Raw genomic sequence first — 15,071 nt, forward strand, 5'->3', positions numbered from 1 at the left:
ATATTTTGATTGTCCTACCGAAAACAGGAAAGCTCAATGTAAGATAGCAGCACGATATTAATTGCATATATGATAGAATATCCTCACTCTGACAATTCAATCCGTAAAGGCTTCAAATTTTATATTTGAAATATATTATTATTATTATTATTATTATTATTATTATTATTATTATTATTATTATTATTATTATTATTATTATTGTTATTGCGAAATTACTCCTTTCACTTTCTCTTCATATTTGCTGCTTGAAAGAGTTATGGGTCACTGCCTTTGAACTTTATCTGAATGACTTGTCCTTTTGAAAATTCCTCTCCCGACCTTCACTTATTAAGCTTTGATTTGCGTTTGTTATATCTGGGAGTAGAATTGTTCTTGATCACAGGTCATATTTGTATTTTGTTGAGTGTTTCTGTGTACATATTTCAAATGTAATGTGTTTTTGTTTTCCCTACATAGTTTTCGTATTATCTATTATAAATTTTCGTGTAATATTATATTCGATTATCAATATAATCCTATTATTTACAAACAGGTGTTTGTGTTAATATTTATTAACATGCTTGTTTACAGTCAAATGGTCACCTTCTTCTTTGCTATGAGCAGAAAAAATGCGTACGGTCTCCTTTGCCATATTATATTTGTTATATAAAACCGAATTTTTAAAGTCAACCAAGGCTTCGATCGAACTTCTCGCCAAATCGGATCAAACGTCCGTCCATTCAGTTATTGTCTCGAAGACTTCATGAACCAAAGGACATCATTTTCAAGCGTTTCCCGCCATAAACAAACTGGCAGTAAAAAGAGACAAAGGTAAAACAAATTCAAATGTTCCACTTTTTTAACATTGAGTTTTGCCATACTTCGTTATTCTTTTGAACACAGTTACAGACAGACGCGCTCAACTCCTGTGCCCACTCCAGATAAAACGAAGACTACAAATACTATATACCACAAGGTCTCTTCCCAGACTTTATTTGTACTTGGTCGACTGTGACTTGACAAATGATTCTTAGAAACACTTAGTACAATAGAACGCAATCCCATCTTTTAAACATGGTCGCTCAGAGGTTTCATTGGTCGTCTACAGTTCTCCAAATGGTGTATTTTTTCATCGCAGACTGGTTCCCATTGTGCGTCGATCGATTTCGTAAAAGATAGACGGTTGATTCTTTTGCGCCATTTTTGCGACCTATCTGTCATTGATCAGTTTACAAGTCAGTGGTGAGGCGGTGACCGACTGGTGTTCATTGGCGACTGGCTACCGATCGGTTGCAAAGTGGTTTCCAAGCGTGCGCAGATCATACGTCTCTCTGAAAGAGACCAATCAGCGTATGTTAGCATCATGTTAACGAATCTTTATTATATCACGTATTTCCACGCATCATTGTGCTTCCCCAAAAATGAACAGTTGGTAATATCATAATTCTTTGATCGGTGATCGGTTCAGAACTAGTCACTGATCAGTCCCCGTTCAGACACTTGTCACCGATCGGTCTCAACTTGTTTTAAGACTATCGCATATTTGCGGAGAACTGTTGCAAAGAAGTTACCAATCAATTTTTGGCAAATTGGAAAACATTTTGCTGAATGATCGACGATCATACCAGTATTCCAAATATAATCAGAAGTGGTTGTACCGGTCACAGCGTTCGTCAACCTGTCGCTAATGAAGCCAGCCGCGAAGAGGTAGCAACCGTTCTGCTCTGTTGGTTGGACAGGGGATAACTCCTCATCAAACTAGTTGCGTACCACATATACTCATGACTGCACATTAAACATGAATCCTGCGTAAAACATTTTTAATATATGACTATTTTCGAGTTTGCGTACAGATAAATGTCAACTTAAGAGCTTCCGTGTCACACGTTCCACCCTGTTCGGTCTTGAGCACCCAGTCAAAAACCCCTGAAGATCGCATGCCAAGAAACGGGGTTTCAGCCTCAATTGTCTTATTCCCAGTATTCATAGTCATTCGATCAAATTGGTGACAGAAATCTGCCTATGAATGCGAATTTATATATGAAAAAAACAAAAACAATCCCATCTATTGTCGATACAGGACCTGCCACGTTTGTTTAGGTTTCCGAATATTTTCTGGTTGTGTTTAACCATTTACTTGTTTGTTATTATTAGAGAAGCTGTTACAACGATTGTACTCACTGGAATCGTCTGATACGCAGGCCTGTTTTTGCCGATAGAGTTTAGCCATGGTTTATATATTTTTACTAAAATACATGATACTGAAAATTTAGAATTACACAATATCAGTTTTTCTTTAAATTAAATCAGTGCACAACCGGAATAAAAGTAATAGAACAATATCGATGGGAGGAAGTAGGCTGTTCTGTCTGTGTTGATTACAAAGGTGTGGAAAGTTTGCTAAGTTTGTGGTGTGTTGGAATTCCCTTGCTCGAGGCATTTTTAATCGGAATATCTGGTTAGGTAATGATTATGCTACTATTTCTACTCTTTTAAACTCATGCTTTGTTACGTTTTAGAATTATGTCAGATTATTGTTGTTTAGCAAATGTTGCTTAATTGAAATATGATAGATATCTCAGCAGCAGTAATCAATTTTCAGCATAAACTATAAACGGAACTGGCAGAGTGCTAAGAACATTGAAGAATCAGCTTAAAAGTTAGTGTTGGTTGGATAAAGCTATGAGACAATTGGTAACTAATAAATACAAGCTGTGGATTGTTGCATGTTTTTTGGAGATGTTTATCGTTAATAGCTGGAAATATGATAAGATTCATCATTATGTAATAAAATAAATCAAAACTTGTTAAAGTAATAACATTGTTTGAATACAGTTATATGCATAACATTAATTATGAAATGTGGAACTTGTTTAATTTAAATGTATAAGAGGGAATAATTTGAAATTAAAGATGAAAAAGTATATGCGTGCAAGTGAAGGTATTAAGTAAAATATAAAACAAAATTGACATGGATTAAGTTATATGATAATTCATGCGAAACAAATATTAAAAGTTATTTGTTACGAAATTGAAGTATTAGTTAATTTTAATACTTCTGTTGAGAGTTATCGCCCTTTAATGAGATGAAAACACCTGAAATTGGTCTTGTCAGATCAATCACTTTAAAAGGCTTTGTCCAGTTATAACAAAAATTGGTCAGAATGTGTATGGGCCTAGTTTCTTGGACAAATTGAATAAATAGCCTTATCATTTGAGTCATTGGAGAGTTATCACCCTTTACTTATGGTAATTACCTAAACTTTTTCTTGTCCAATATATTACATTAGAAGTTTTTGCCTGGCTATCTCCAAATTTACTTAAAAGGCTTACGTTCAGAATATCTCTTCGGCTTTGCCTTGGTCACCCAGAGTTACAACCCTTGAATTCGCCAAAACAGTATATACAGTGCGCTCTGCTCTCTCTATGGATAACATACAACCAATTTGGTGGCTGTCCTAAAAATAGGGCCAGCATATTTTGCGACAATTGCCCTCTTGTTAAAAAATGTTGAAGGTCTTTAAAACACAGGTAATTGAAAGGTATGTGATATCCAAAGGGTGTAGAGAACATTGCTGTTTCCTCTACAGGTTCTGTAAAGTGTGTCTGGTTTTTCAATATCTTACAGAATTTTATATTGAAATATGGCCCAGAATTGAGGTCAGAATATGAGATTTACCTACTGAATCTAGTTCTTGTGTTCATTGAATGCTTAAAACAGACTTAACAACAAGTGTAAGTAATATTTAACTGCATTTACATGTGTTTTGGGGAATTGATATCCATGTTGTTATAGTGTTCAATTTATACATGAAAGAAAAGATTTAAGGGAGTTTGAAGCTTGTGTCTGCCCTCTTCCCCCACCAGTTAAGAATTCCCAGAACCCCCACTGCAACCACAAAAGACTGACAGAGATAAACTGTGAAAAGGGTTTTACAATTGTGTGTAAACATAAATTGACAATGTTGCATAGGTAATCTGATATTACTTTCATAAGATTTACACCTATATTCAAATATATTTTAATAAATCTAAGCTTTCCTCTATTTTTCAGGGCCACATGCTGCCAGCCTACAATTAAAATGCCGGTGGTTGGTACTGCAGAACTGTGAATAAACTTAGATTATCCAGTCAAGCAAGATATTGGAGGAGATTAGTTAGTGTGCAGACTGGCAAGATTAACTGGGAAGATAAAGTAAATAATCTGCTTCATAACTGCCAAAATGGAAGTCCTGCATATAGGATTACTGCTGATAGTTTTTACAGTGTTTCAAGGTAAGAAAACAAACACCAACATTTGGTCCATTAAGAGGTGTTACAACTGGAAAATATTTCTTTATGGTGTGTCCACTTACTGGCTTTATCTTCAATAATATTGATGTTATAGTCGGTCTGGTTTTATGAACATACATGTACTTTGCTTATGTAAGAAAGTACTTAAATTCAAAGGCCGGGCACAAGTAGGAAGTACGCCACATGAATCAGGGGTAGCCTTCCGACCATAATATTTATAATATATATCTAATAATATCTACATATATATATATATATATATATATATATATATATATATATATATATATATATATATTATAATATATATATTTCTTTTGGTTTGATTCCATAGAGTTTCTTGACCATAAATGTATTATATGGTACCTTGACCATAAATGTTTAAAAGATTAGGTATCTTGACCATTAAGGTGACCTATCTTAGCCTTTTGTCATTTTGATAGTATGTTGTGATACTGTTTTAAGTTTCACATACTGTTTTAAGTTTCACAAAGTGTAACAGAACTGTACTGAATGTTATTTGATGTACAAACAAGTGCATTAAGAAACATGAACTTTCCAGTCATGTTTTGGTAAAGGGTATGAGAAACATCTGTCAAAAGTCTGAGAGAAAAGTTTTTCAAGCTGAACATTTTCAACAAGGTCCCAGGTTAACTAGTAAAGGATATCTTATGGTGTGCTAATATAACAAGACAATTTCATTTTAAACTATAGAGTTAAACATTAAATATGATAAGAATATACTTATATCAGTCAGTTTTAATAAGTTTTAAAAGCTTATAAGCAACCAATGTGAAGTTGCGTGTCGGTAGAAAATAAAATATGTTAATTGAAACTTATAATTCAGTATGTTAATTGAAACCTATAATTCAGTATGTTAATTGAACCATTTCTCTTAGGCTGCCCTCATTCAGCTCTGTTTTCACATCTGTGTAAAACGACCCAAAATAATACAACAATACAGACTAATAAATAATACCTGAAACCGAAAAAGGGAAATACTAGATTCTGAACATAGCTCCATCATTCAACGTGAAATATGAACACAGAAAAGATATTTTACATCAGCTGGAGATTTTTGTGTCAAGTGGCCTGGCAATTCAACCAAGGATAAATCGTATAACATTTCATTTTTGACATGGTAGACTGTAATGAATTTATGAATATAAATGAAAATATTTCTTTTGAGAAGCTTTTATATTGTTAATAGATTAAGGTAGGGGAAGTGCATATATGTATAAATAGTTAGTATTGGCTGAAATTCAACGTCTGAACGTTTTATTCTGATGGTGTCCCATAGAGAAATAGAAAAGTCTTGTTTTCTGGTAGATTAGCATGAAAGTAAATCCAGTGAGTGTGAAATAAGTGAATTAAAGGTCTATTTTATGTGTTTCATACGATTATCACTTGAAAGGGGGTTATTGGCTGAAAAATAGATTTTCACACCTTCTTTGGCGTTGAAGATTTTTGTGATAAAATAGTCTTGATTTATGTGAAGTGTTTGACATTTTCCTTTTGACATTATTATGCTAATGAAGTTATCGTAGACCCGTATCTTAAACATAATGGTTGTTCTCTGTTAAAACATTTTGGCACTTTGTTCAGTAGTATTTGTTTTGTCTCAGCTTTTTTAATGTTGAACTTCGTTTCGGGTTTCATAAAGTCACTGTAAAATCGTTCCATTGGGTTTTATTAACCACTTGTATGAAAATCTTCAAAACCTGGCCATGCTTTATATTTATCAACAGAAATGTGTGATTTACATGTATGTTACATGATACTCATAGGACAGATAGAAGAACATACATCATTAATAAAGATGTATTGCGTAACAACCTTCAAAGGTGCAATCTCACAAATTGACCTAAATATTAAAAACTGCATCTGATCTTTTATCAGCAGTCTTATATCACCGGTTTTTAGATGGTTAAGTAAACTTTGGCTCATTCCAAGACAAGAAAATAAAAAGTTGTCAAAAGGGTCAATCTTTTAGAGTGCAGCTTGAGATGATCTTTCACTGTTTATTTCCCTTGTGCATTATTTTTGTAAATTCTTTGTCTTTGAGGTGTTACAAAGTTTATGCAGCATACGTGTAGTGCTGTGGTTCCAAGAACATCTGTATATGCTTACAAGTGTGGCCTACACTTCCTGGTATAAACTGTGTAAACTCAAGTTATCCAGAATTTCCAGTTGATTACAGATCTGATAAGCCCAAGCTGGCTGTTTATGTTGAGTTGTGTTACCTATGTAGCTCATGTATGAAATCAGAGACTGCCTCTGCAGCAGGGTGTTTTTCAATGTTTCTATAATTAATTTAGGCCTCCCCACCTTGCCTTCTAACTCATGCTGGAATCTTGCCTGGTACAGCATACATGTATATTCATGTACATGTATCCACTATGATGGAGAGTTCTCAGAGAATTTTCTGGGAATATAATTAATGCTTGAAGATGCTTGATGAGGTCAATTAGTTCAGAGGTTACAGTGCACTTACACACCCCATTTCTCAAACTGATGGTTAGTGTTAGCGATAATGCTTATCAAGCAGGTATATCTTTTATTTAAAGAACTTTGATATGGGTTGGGTTTTAACTTAAGAGTAATGGAAGGGTGCTGCACCCTCTCCTTTTTTGAAAGCACCCTTCCGTCTTCAGGAACCCCCGCAAATCTACCCTTCTGCCTTCATAGAATAAAAAGCCTGAGATAATGAAGTATTTCTTTTAGTTTGATTTAAACTCGTATAATGGTTACAAACACATATCAACTTATTATTTGGGAGTTCAAACCAAACCTTACTTCAAATGAAGTCAATTTCTAACTTTTCCTGACAAATTCATAATGTTCAAGTTCTTCACAGCCTGCTACTATGTGCCCTTAAACACCCTTAGCACCCTGTCCCTCTTCTGCAGCACCCTGGCTATTTTTTTAAACCCCAAATGAGATTCCAGTATGAAATTTTCAATCATGATCGTAAAAGATCGTAAAAGCTCTCAGGTTTCTACTAAAGTAAGGGAATGGCTTGAGTGTAAAGATGGTAGCACTTTTCAAGCTGAATTTATGGTCATATGGTTTATATTTATTTGAGTGTGGTAGGTAAATTGACTCCATAAAGGGTATTTACCTGAGGCCTTGGTGTAAATTAACATCAATCAAAATCTCATTAATCAAGTGACCAGTCATACACTTCAGGCTCAGTCATTTTCACAAGGTGGGCATGAATTTCTGGTTCATTTCATGTCTTTTCATTTTAACATTTCTTAATCAACTAAAGGTTTCTACAATCACTTTTTTATCCCATACAGAAATGTTGAATTATAAACTTGAACACTCTTTCCTCTTATACTTGTTTTGGTAAACTTCGGAGCCAACATCACTGCTCAGGTTTTCTAGTAAATTTGGAAGAAACTAGTCCTTGTGACCCTAATTATTAGAGCCTTAAGAAATATCCCAGTTGATAACCCAGTTATACAATATGGAATCAAAACTTTTATTATATATACTCGTTTAATTTTCAATAAATGGCAATATGTTACGTCAAATTGGCAGAGTAGAACAGTGCTGTATTTGGATGACACAAATTGTATAACTATCAGTTTCTGTATTTAATGATAATATATAATTCACTTGCCTGTTTACAGGGCTCTGAATGAGACAAGAGTTGTAGCAAATTGCAATGTAATGGACCATGATTGTATTGGACTAAACATCATTTGGATTAACACAATTCTAACCGCAAAAGTTGTGTCTTATGCCTTATCATGTGGTTCTATAATGAGTGAAAACCATCTCTTTCAAGCCCATTTTATTTCTTTACTAAAATCATAAAACTTATTGAATGAGTAAATCTTTCATTCATTCAAGGATATTTAGTTGAAAGTCATGCATAGGGGATGAAAACTCCAATGCTTAGTTTGATAACTAGGTATTTATGGATAGCATTTATGTACACACTCAGAGAAATAAAGATTGTACTCCATAGGTACAATTTGTAGGCCTTGTTTAATTTATGGACGTCACTTGAGATATTTTCAATTTGCATAGTTTACATGTTCAGTTTTAAGGCTGTTTTTCTGAGTTTAAATGTTTTATTCACAATCTGTTATGTTGGCTGTCCCAGTTATATAACAGAGAATGTCCATTTATCTTCACATTGAAATGTTATAATACAATAAGAAGTGCTCACATTGTAATGTTATAATTCAAGTAGAAGTGCGTAGGAACTTGAGAAAATTCTGCCTTAAGTGTCAAAAACGTCATTAAGGGGCCTCGTTGTATAGAAATTTTGGGGTATTTTCTTCGTATAGTTGTGCTTCATGTAGTTGTCAATGTTCAGCATGATAAAATGTAAAAACCAGAAAATTTTCTTGGCAGAAAAAGATTTTTGAAATGTCAAAACTGCCTGAAATCTGCTCTTTGAGGGACGGCGGTCTTATAGTAGATTAAGTGTACGGAGTATAATATATGCTGAATTAAAGCTTGTAGTTGTACTGCAAATGCCACTTATTTAACTAATGGTGTTTTTTTATGTTTAAGTGTTTAATGTTAGCAATTAAACGTTGATAGAGTATTGTTTAAAATTGAACGCTTGCATAGTTGGCGATAATTGATCATGGTTTAAAGAAAATGATTTTCTCTTCCAAATTACAATTACATCTATACAATGTCACTTAAAATGGACATTGTATTAGCTTATTTGTTGCGACCATCTCATATAAGGCAAAGATTGAATTTCTGGTTGTTAAAACAAAGACAATAGTTAAATGTGTTTTAAGAAAAATAAGTCCATTTCCCATATATCTGGCTAAATAATTGTGCTTTTATATCAACTGTTTAACACTTGTTTCAGTGGCCTCGGGCCAGGAGTATGACTACCGTCTCCAGCCCCAGTGTGAGCAGGGGAGTTGTTACCCCGCTACCGGTGACCTGCTTATTGGACGAGAAAGCAACCTCACGGCAAATTCAACATGTGGTATTGACCGACCCGAGCGGTACTGCATTGTTAGTCATTTGGATGACGAGAAAAAGTGTTTTCTGTGTGACTCCCGAAATGTTTGGTCGCAGTCAGCTCCAAACAGCCACAGGATTGAAAATATAGTGTCCTCTTTTCGTGAGAGGAAATTTAAGTGGTGGCAGGCAGAAAATGGTGTTCAACATGTGTACATTCAGCTTGACTTAGAGGCGGAATTTCACTTTACTCATTTAATTATGACTTTCAAGACATTTAGACCAAAGGCGTTGTACGTAGAGCGATCATTCGATTTTGGCAATTCTTGGAAAATTTATAGGTATTTTGCTTATGATTGTGCCAAGTCGTTTCCTGGAGTGGCAACAGGACCTTTCCGGAATTTGACCGATGTTATCTGTGTTTCCAAATACTCTGATGTCGTGCCTTCGTCAGAAGGAGAGGTGGGTGTTTTATGCAACTGGCCTTATTTTTTATTTTAATTTATATCTCACATTGTGAACCATAAAACTCTTCTTAATAAGATTAACTTTTTTGAATTAATAAAAACAAACTAATAATACTTTCAGAAATTATTACGTGAAATGCTGCCGTAAACATTTCAGATCTTAGAAAAAGTTTTAAGAAAGATAAATCATTCAAAAGTGAAAAGTCCACTATTAATGGGTGTTGTAACTAGTTTATCTGACATCATAATTGTAATCCCAGAAAACACATGATACAATAATATAGACAATATTATAAGATCCTGAAGATACTATGCAGAAAATTGAGCCAAGAACGCTGTATTTCTTGGCAGCCAGGTCTACTTGAGCAATGAGAGGGTGGAGTAGAACATTCCAATTATCTCTTGGAATCTGTGTGGCAAAACATTGCTTTTCTCAGATATAGAAGCGTCTTTGACTGAGGACAACTGCTTCAAGGTTTCATGGCTACACGTAGTAAATGGCTGTTGCACAGTTGTGTATGGCACAGTACTGTAAGCAATACAAAATCCCTCACAGACAAATTTGCTTTTTTTCATGAACCCTTAACTGTTCTCTGAACAAGCCCAAACTCTTACATATTTGCTTGGCATAACAATTTATTCATCAAGCCCAGTTACATAAAAGCCAGAATTCGAGCAAGCTGCCAGGATACCATTTTACTAGTGCATGGCTTATGGGCTTGTGTTATAATTTCCACCAATCTAACCAACTTGTAACTTTGTTTTTGGTCCGTCATGTTATCTAAATGTGAATGCTGCTTGTTTTTAGCAAGTGACATAACAAAATATCATTCCGTTTTATGTTCATTTCTGCTATAACAGCAGAAATTTGTTAGTGATATAAACTCACCATAGATAAAGAACCCAGACAGGTATGCAGTCAATAAAATAAATGTCTAGGATCATAACATGTCTTCCAAGCCTGGTAGCACTAAGTGGCGAAATAGAGGGATTCCTGGCAAGATTGATTGTGTTATATCTGACAGTTAACAATGTACCTACCTTGAAATGTGGTCTCCCCAAATAGTTGCTCACACACTCCCGGAGGTGATGGAACATAGATAGAACAGGTTACAGGATCAAAACACGGATACACTGGATCAAGACATGGCTATATCGCTGATCCTTACCAGCTTTTCCTAGCTTTCAGAGATATTGTAAATCAAAATTAATATTAACACCTTGCAGTGCTCTGTTCATTTTTAGCTCAGTCTGTTTTTTTCAGACAGAAAAGTCTAATTATGGTCATAAAGATGATAGGCTAAAGATTAAATGTTGGGCATAAATTAAGAGTCATTCAAGAAAGTCATATGAAACTTTGTATACATATTACTAGCTTGATAGTGCACATGTGCTATGAAGGACCATCAGTCTTGCTGTAATAAGAGTCGAGTTATGCCCCTTGTTTACGAAAATGAACAGACAAGCTTTGGTGTTTCTGCCCTTGTTCTTGTTCATGATAGAAGTTCTCTTTTTCTAAGAAAGGTACCTTCTTTGTTTAACATCCAGTTGACGAGTAGATGAAGGATATATTTACCCAAACTGATATGAACAATCATGAACAATCAGGCAGGTTAGCGCCCTTGGACAGCTGCGTATTTGCATATTTCACATAATAAAAATTGCTAAACATGCAACAAATTTTATCAATGGGCTTTACAAAGGGTACGCAAAACATTTTAAATCCACTCAAATTATTTCCAATTCACGCGTAAAAAACCCAAACTTTTTTGAGAAAGCCTGCTTTATTTACTTCCTGAATACATCAGTTTCTGTCTCACCTAGAAGCTTGAAAATGGCATCGATTTAATTATCGCTTTGAATCGTCTGTTTGCTTGGACCATGATCAGATCAGATATTGTCAGTCAGACGCTTCTGCGATTTAATAGGTGTCTGCCATGGTCAAAACAAAAAATGTTGGGACCCAAACCTGACATATTCCACCACAAAAGTTGTTCATATTTAATATAATTTAGAAATCAGCTGTGGAGTGCTTGCTCCCCAGAGTCTGTTTAAAAAGCTGTTTGGAAACGACATTGTCAGTTGATAAGGCAGAGGCTCATAGGAAGCAACAAAGCATTATAAATAAATCTAATAAATAATTGTTAAAACACATTGAAATGCCAAAGTACCATATTAGTGCTTGGAATTTTGATTTTAACTCTGTTAAAATCAAAGTTATGAGTGAAATACCCAATTTTCTTCGATTCTTATCAGGTGCGCTGGCAGATGTAATACTATAAAGTTCAAAAACTCCTTTCATTCCAGTGTAATTTGTTTCAGCTTAGGGTACATTGTTTATGGCCACTAATATATATTTTGTCCAAAGGAATAAGTCAAGGTATACAGCATATAAATTGAACATCATGGGATCAAAGCAGATTTCGCAATAATCTCTAGATAAGGAGAGATTAGCTTTTAACATGACTTGTGATATTCTCAGCTTAATTAAGAAAAGCTTAAGGTAAACGGCTGACTTGAATAAAGTGTTTTCTATGTGCATGTGGAGATTGATGCATTTTCTTCATACCTATCGCTAGCGAAAGTGGTTACCATTAAATTATGCTAAATAAAAAGTGAAGTATAAGATACCATTTGAGTGAGTCATCACGTTATTTATGCTATTAAATTTGTGTAAAACTAAAAAGCAAACATGATTTTTTGTGTGTTAAAGATGACATTTTGGCATAATGATCTATAAGAAATCTTTATAAGTTATGTTCACCCCAAGACAGTGTATGTATACCATGTAAATTATGTCATAAATGCTTCGTTGGAAGGCAACATTTTGCTTTGAATGATGACTTAAAACAAAGATAACTTTTCTTTTTTCTTTACCATTTTAAATTTAAATGAAACATAGCGCAGTCAACATCATTTACCGAGCCCCGCCATTGTTTTTTTACCCGAGTTTGATTGAGAGTTTAGTTTGTTAAAACACTTCAACAAACCTTTTCACAAAAATGCCCCCTGATGGAGAACTGTCAAAACATTATTTTGGAAACAGGTTTGTCAAAGCGTTTGCGGAAACTAATCACACACTGATATACTAGCCTGTCCTCACACTGAAGAAAATGATGGTGAAGACGACCAAAAAAAATTTGTGTATGAAATTGAGCCAGATTAAAAGTCTTGTTCTTAAAATTCCATACATTGCGTCTATATGCGGCTGTAAAAATATGGCTGACTGATTAAATATATATTGCTCTTCGATTTTTAAAAATCATGGCTGCCCTGCATAGTTTTAACCACTTTCGAAACAATCATGACCGTTCCTGACCAAGGAGGATTACAGACTTGTTGTGCAGATTCATTATGTGCATTTGATATTGGAGATTTTACCAAGACAGTTAAGCCAGGACAGGAAATCCTCGGCTTTATTTCCCAAATTTGTTACTCTCTTAGAGTTGTAATGACCCATATACAATATTTGAATCAGACTGTTGACTGAAGTATTAATGAAAAACTGTGATAAGACTAAACCTGCATTTCAATTGCATGCACCATTTTCATTCTGTTTCAAATTCAAATGAGTCACAGATAAGAAAGACTTAAAAGGAGAACTTTCTGATCTCGGTGTGGTTTAATTGATGATTATTGCAGGCTTGAATATATTTTTGCCATTTTATCTAAAAGGAGGTTAATGATAGGAAAGCAAATTAACCTTATGTTAGCTAAACATTGCGGAATATTTTAGAGTATTTTAATGTTTTGCTTTAGTTTTTAGTACAAATTTTATTTAAACCTCAAAAATCAAAGTAAGGAGATAAGATCAGTTGACACTCAAGTGTGTCTACAAATAATTTGTTTGATGAAGAGGGAAATTGGGCTATAAAAACATACATAGTTGGCTGAAATATTCAATGATACCATTCTTTATTGACACAAGCCATCTGACCATATTAATTTTTGAGGTAATAAAAAGGTTTCTGTTTTCGAACTTATGATAATCGGTGTCATTATGTAAAACTAAGGATAAAGAGTACAGTGGAACTCACTAAACCGGACAGGGTCCAGACTGGGCAAAATTTCCGGTTTAGTGAAGATTCCGGTTTAGTGAGGATTTGATGTACGGAGTAAGTTTACTCAAAATATTAACTGAGTTAACCTTTAAAGGGAAGTTGACGTTTAGACGGAGGTTGAGACATGATTAAAGCACATGGAAAAGTGATAAACATTATTAAACATTTCTGGGTTTTTATAATCATCTTTTTTTCCAAGTCTTAAAATAAAACAACTCGCGTAATTTAATGCTTGTTAAGTATGTTTGATAGTTTAATTAACGCACCGCTCTAATTTGATTCAATCATAGAAGTCTTTAGATAAAACAACCCTCCAAAATGATCACTTAATAACCGTTTCTAGTTCTTTATTTTCTGCAACAAACAAATTAATGTTTCAATCAATTTTCTTTTCACAAGTTTGATTATCGTTTGATTATCGCGCGGCCGTCAATACACAGCGCAATCATCATTATCGATTATCTAGTTAACACAACATCAAAGGTGCAATATTAAATGACGCACCGGCTGTCAAAACAAAGTGACACGCGATTCGCGCATTCCTAATACACAAAATCATTTTGACATGTTTGAACAAATATACGTCCGGTTTTGTGAGGTAAAATTACATTGACGACTAACAAATTTTCTTGATTTTTTATCCGGTATCCGGAATTCCGAGGTTCCAGTTTTGTAGGGATTATTTTACATTGAAAATAGAAGGGGAAAACCGGGACTCTGAAAAAAGTCCTGTATCCCGAGGATTCCGGTTTTGTGGAGATCCGGTTAAGTGAGTTTCCACTGTACTTGAATCCTTAGAAGGCAACACACTTATCAAAATGACATTGACGTAGAAATGAAGTTCAAGAAATTTGATGATTTAGAGGAAGAAAAACAGTCTCTTATGATGGGTAATGGTCTCCTGGTTAAGGAAATAGTCTTCTTGTAAATGAAGTAGTCTCCTGGATATAGGCATGGTACCCTGGTAGGAAGAAGTCTCTTGATATAGGCATGGTACCCTGGTAGGAATTGGTCTCCTGATATAGGCATGGTACCCTGGTAGGAACTGGTCTCCTAATATAGGCATGGTACCCTGGTAGGAAGTGGTCTCCAGTGATATAAAGAGGTCAAAATATTCTTTTAATCCATGTAAAATGAAGTATTATCGGCCTCATACTAGCTCATAATGATAATTCTAGCATTCTCTTGAGGAAATAATGTATATGCGGATTTTGGGACCATCTCAGGTGTCAAGCCCCTTTAAAGCTGTATCAAGATATCTGACTTCATTATGTGGGTTAGGAAGATGGATGGAAACTGGAATGAAATATTAGGACTTGTGTCC

At 34.5% G+C, this 15,071-nt stretch overlaps 1 protein-coding gene across 2 annotated transcripts in view; it reads left to right on the plus strand.

Annotated features, from left to right (window-relative positions):
- The first annotated feature begins 2,219 nt into the window (after positions 1-2,219).
- The window catches only part of LOC128217187 (laminin subunit beta-1-like), a 46,860-nt gene continuing 34,008 nt past the window's right edge, over positions 2,220-15,071 (plus strand). Inside the window, exons 1-3 of one of the 2 annotated variants that reach the window (XM_052924134.1) lie at positions 2,220-2,445; positions 4,037-4,257; positions 9,122-9,681. In XM_052924134.1, coding sequence (XP_052780094.1) covers positions 4,206-4,257; positions 9,122-9,681 — 612 coding nt within the window. In that variant the 5' untranslated portion in view covers positions 2,220-2,445; positions 4,037-4,205. The remainder of the gene's footprint in view (positions 2,446-4,036; positions 4,258-9,121; positions 9,682-15,071) is intronic. The other variant, XM_052924135.1, reaches the window with a different exon arrangement.

The sequence above is a fragment of the Mya arenaria genome, chromosome 14 (assembly GCF_026914265.1).
Source record: "Mya arenaria isolate MELC-2E11 chromosome 14, ASM2691426v1".
Taxonomy (NCBI): Eukaryota; Metazoa; Mollusca; class Bivalvia; order Myida; family Myidae; genus Mya; species Mya arenaria.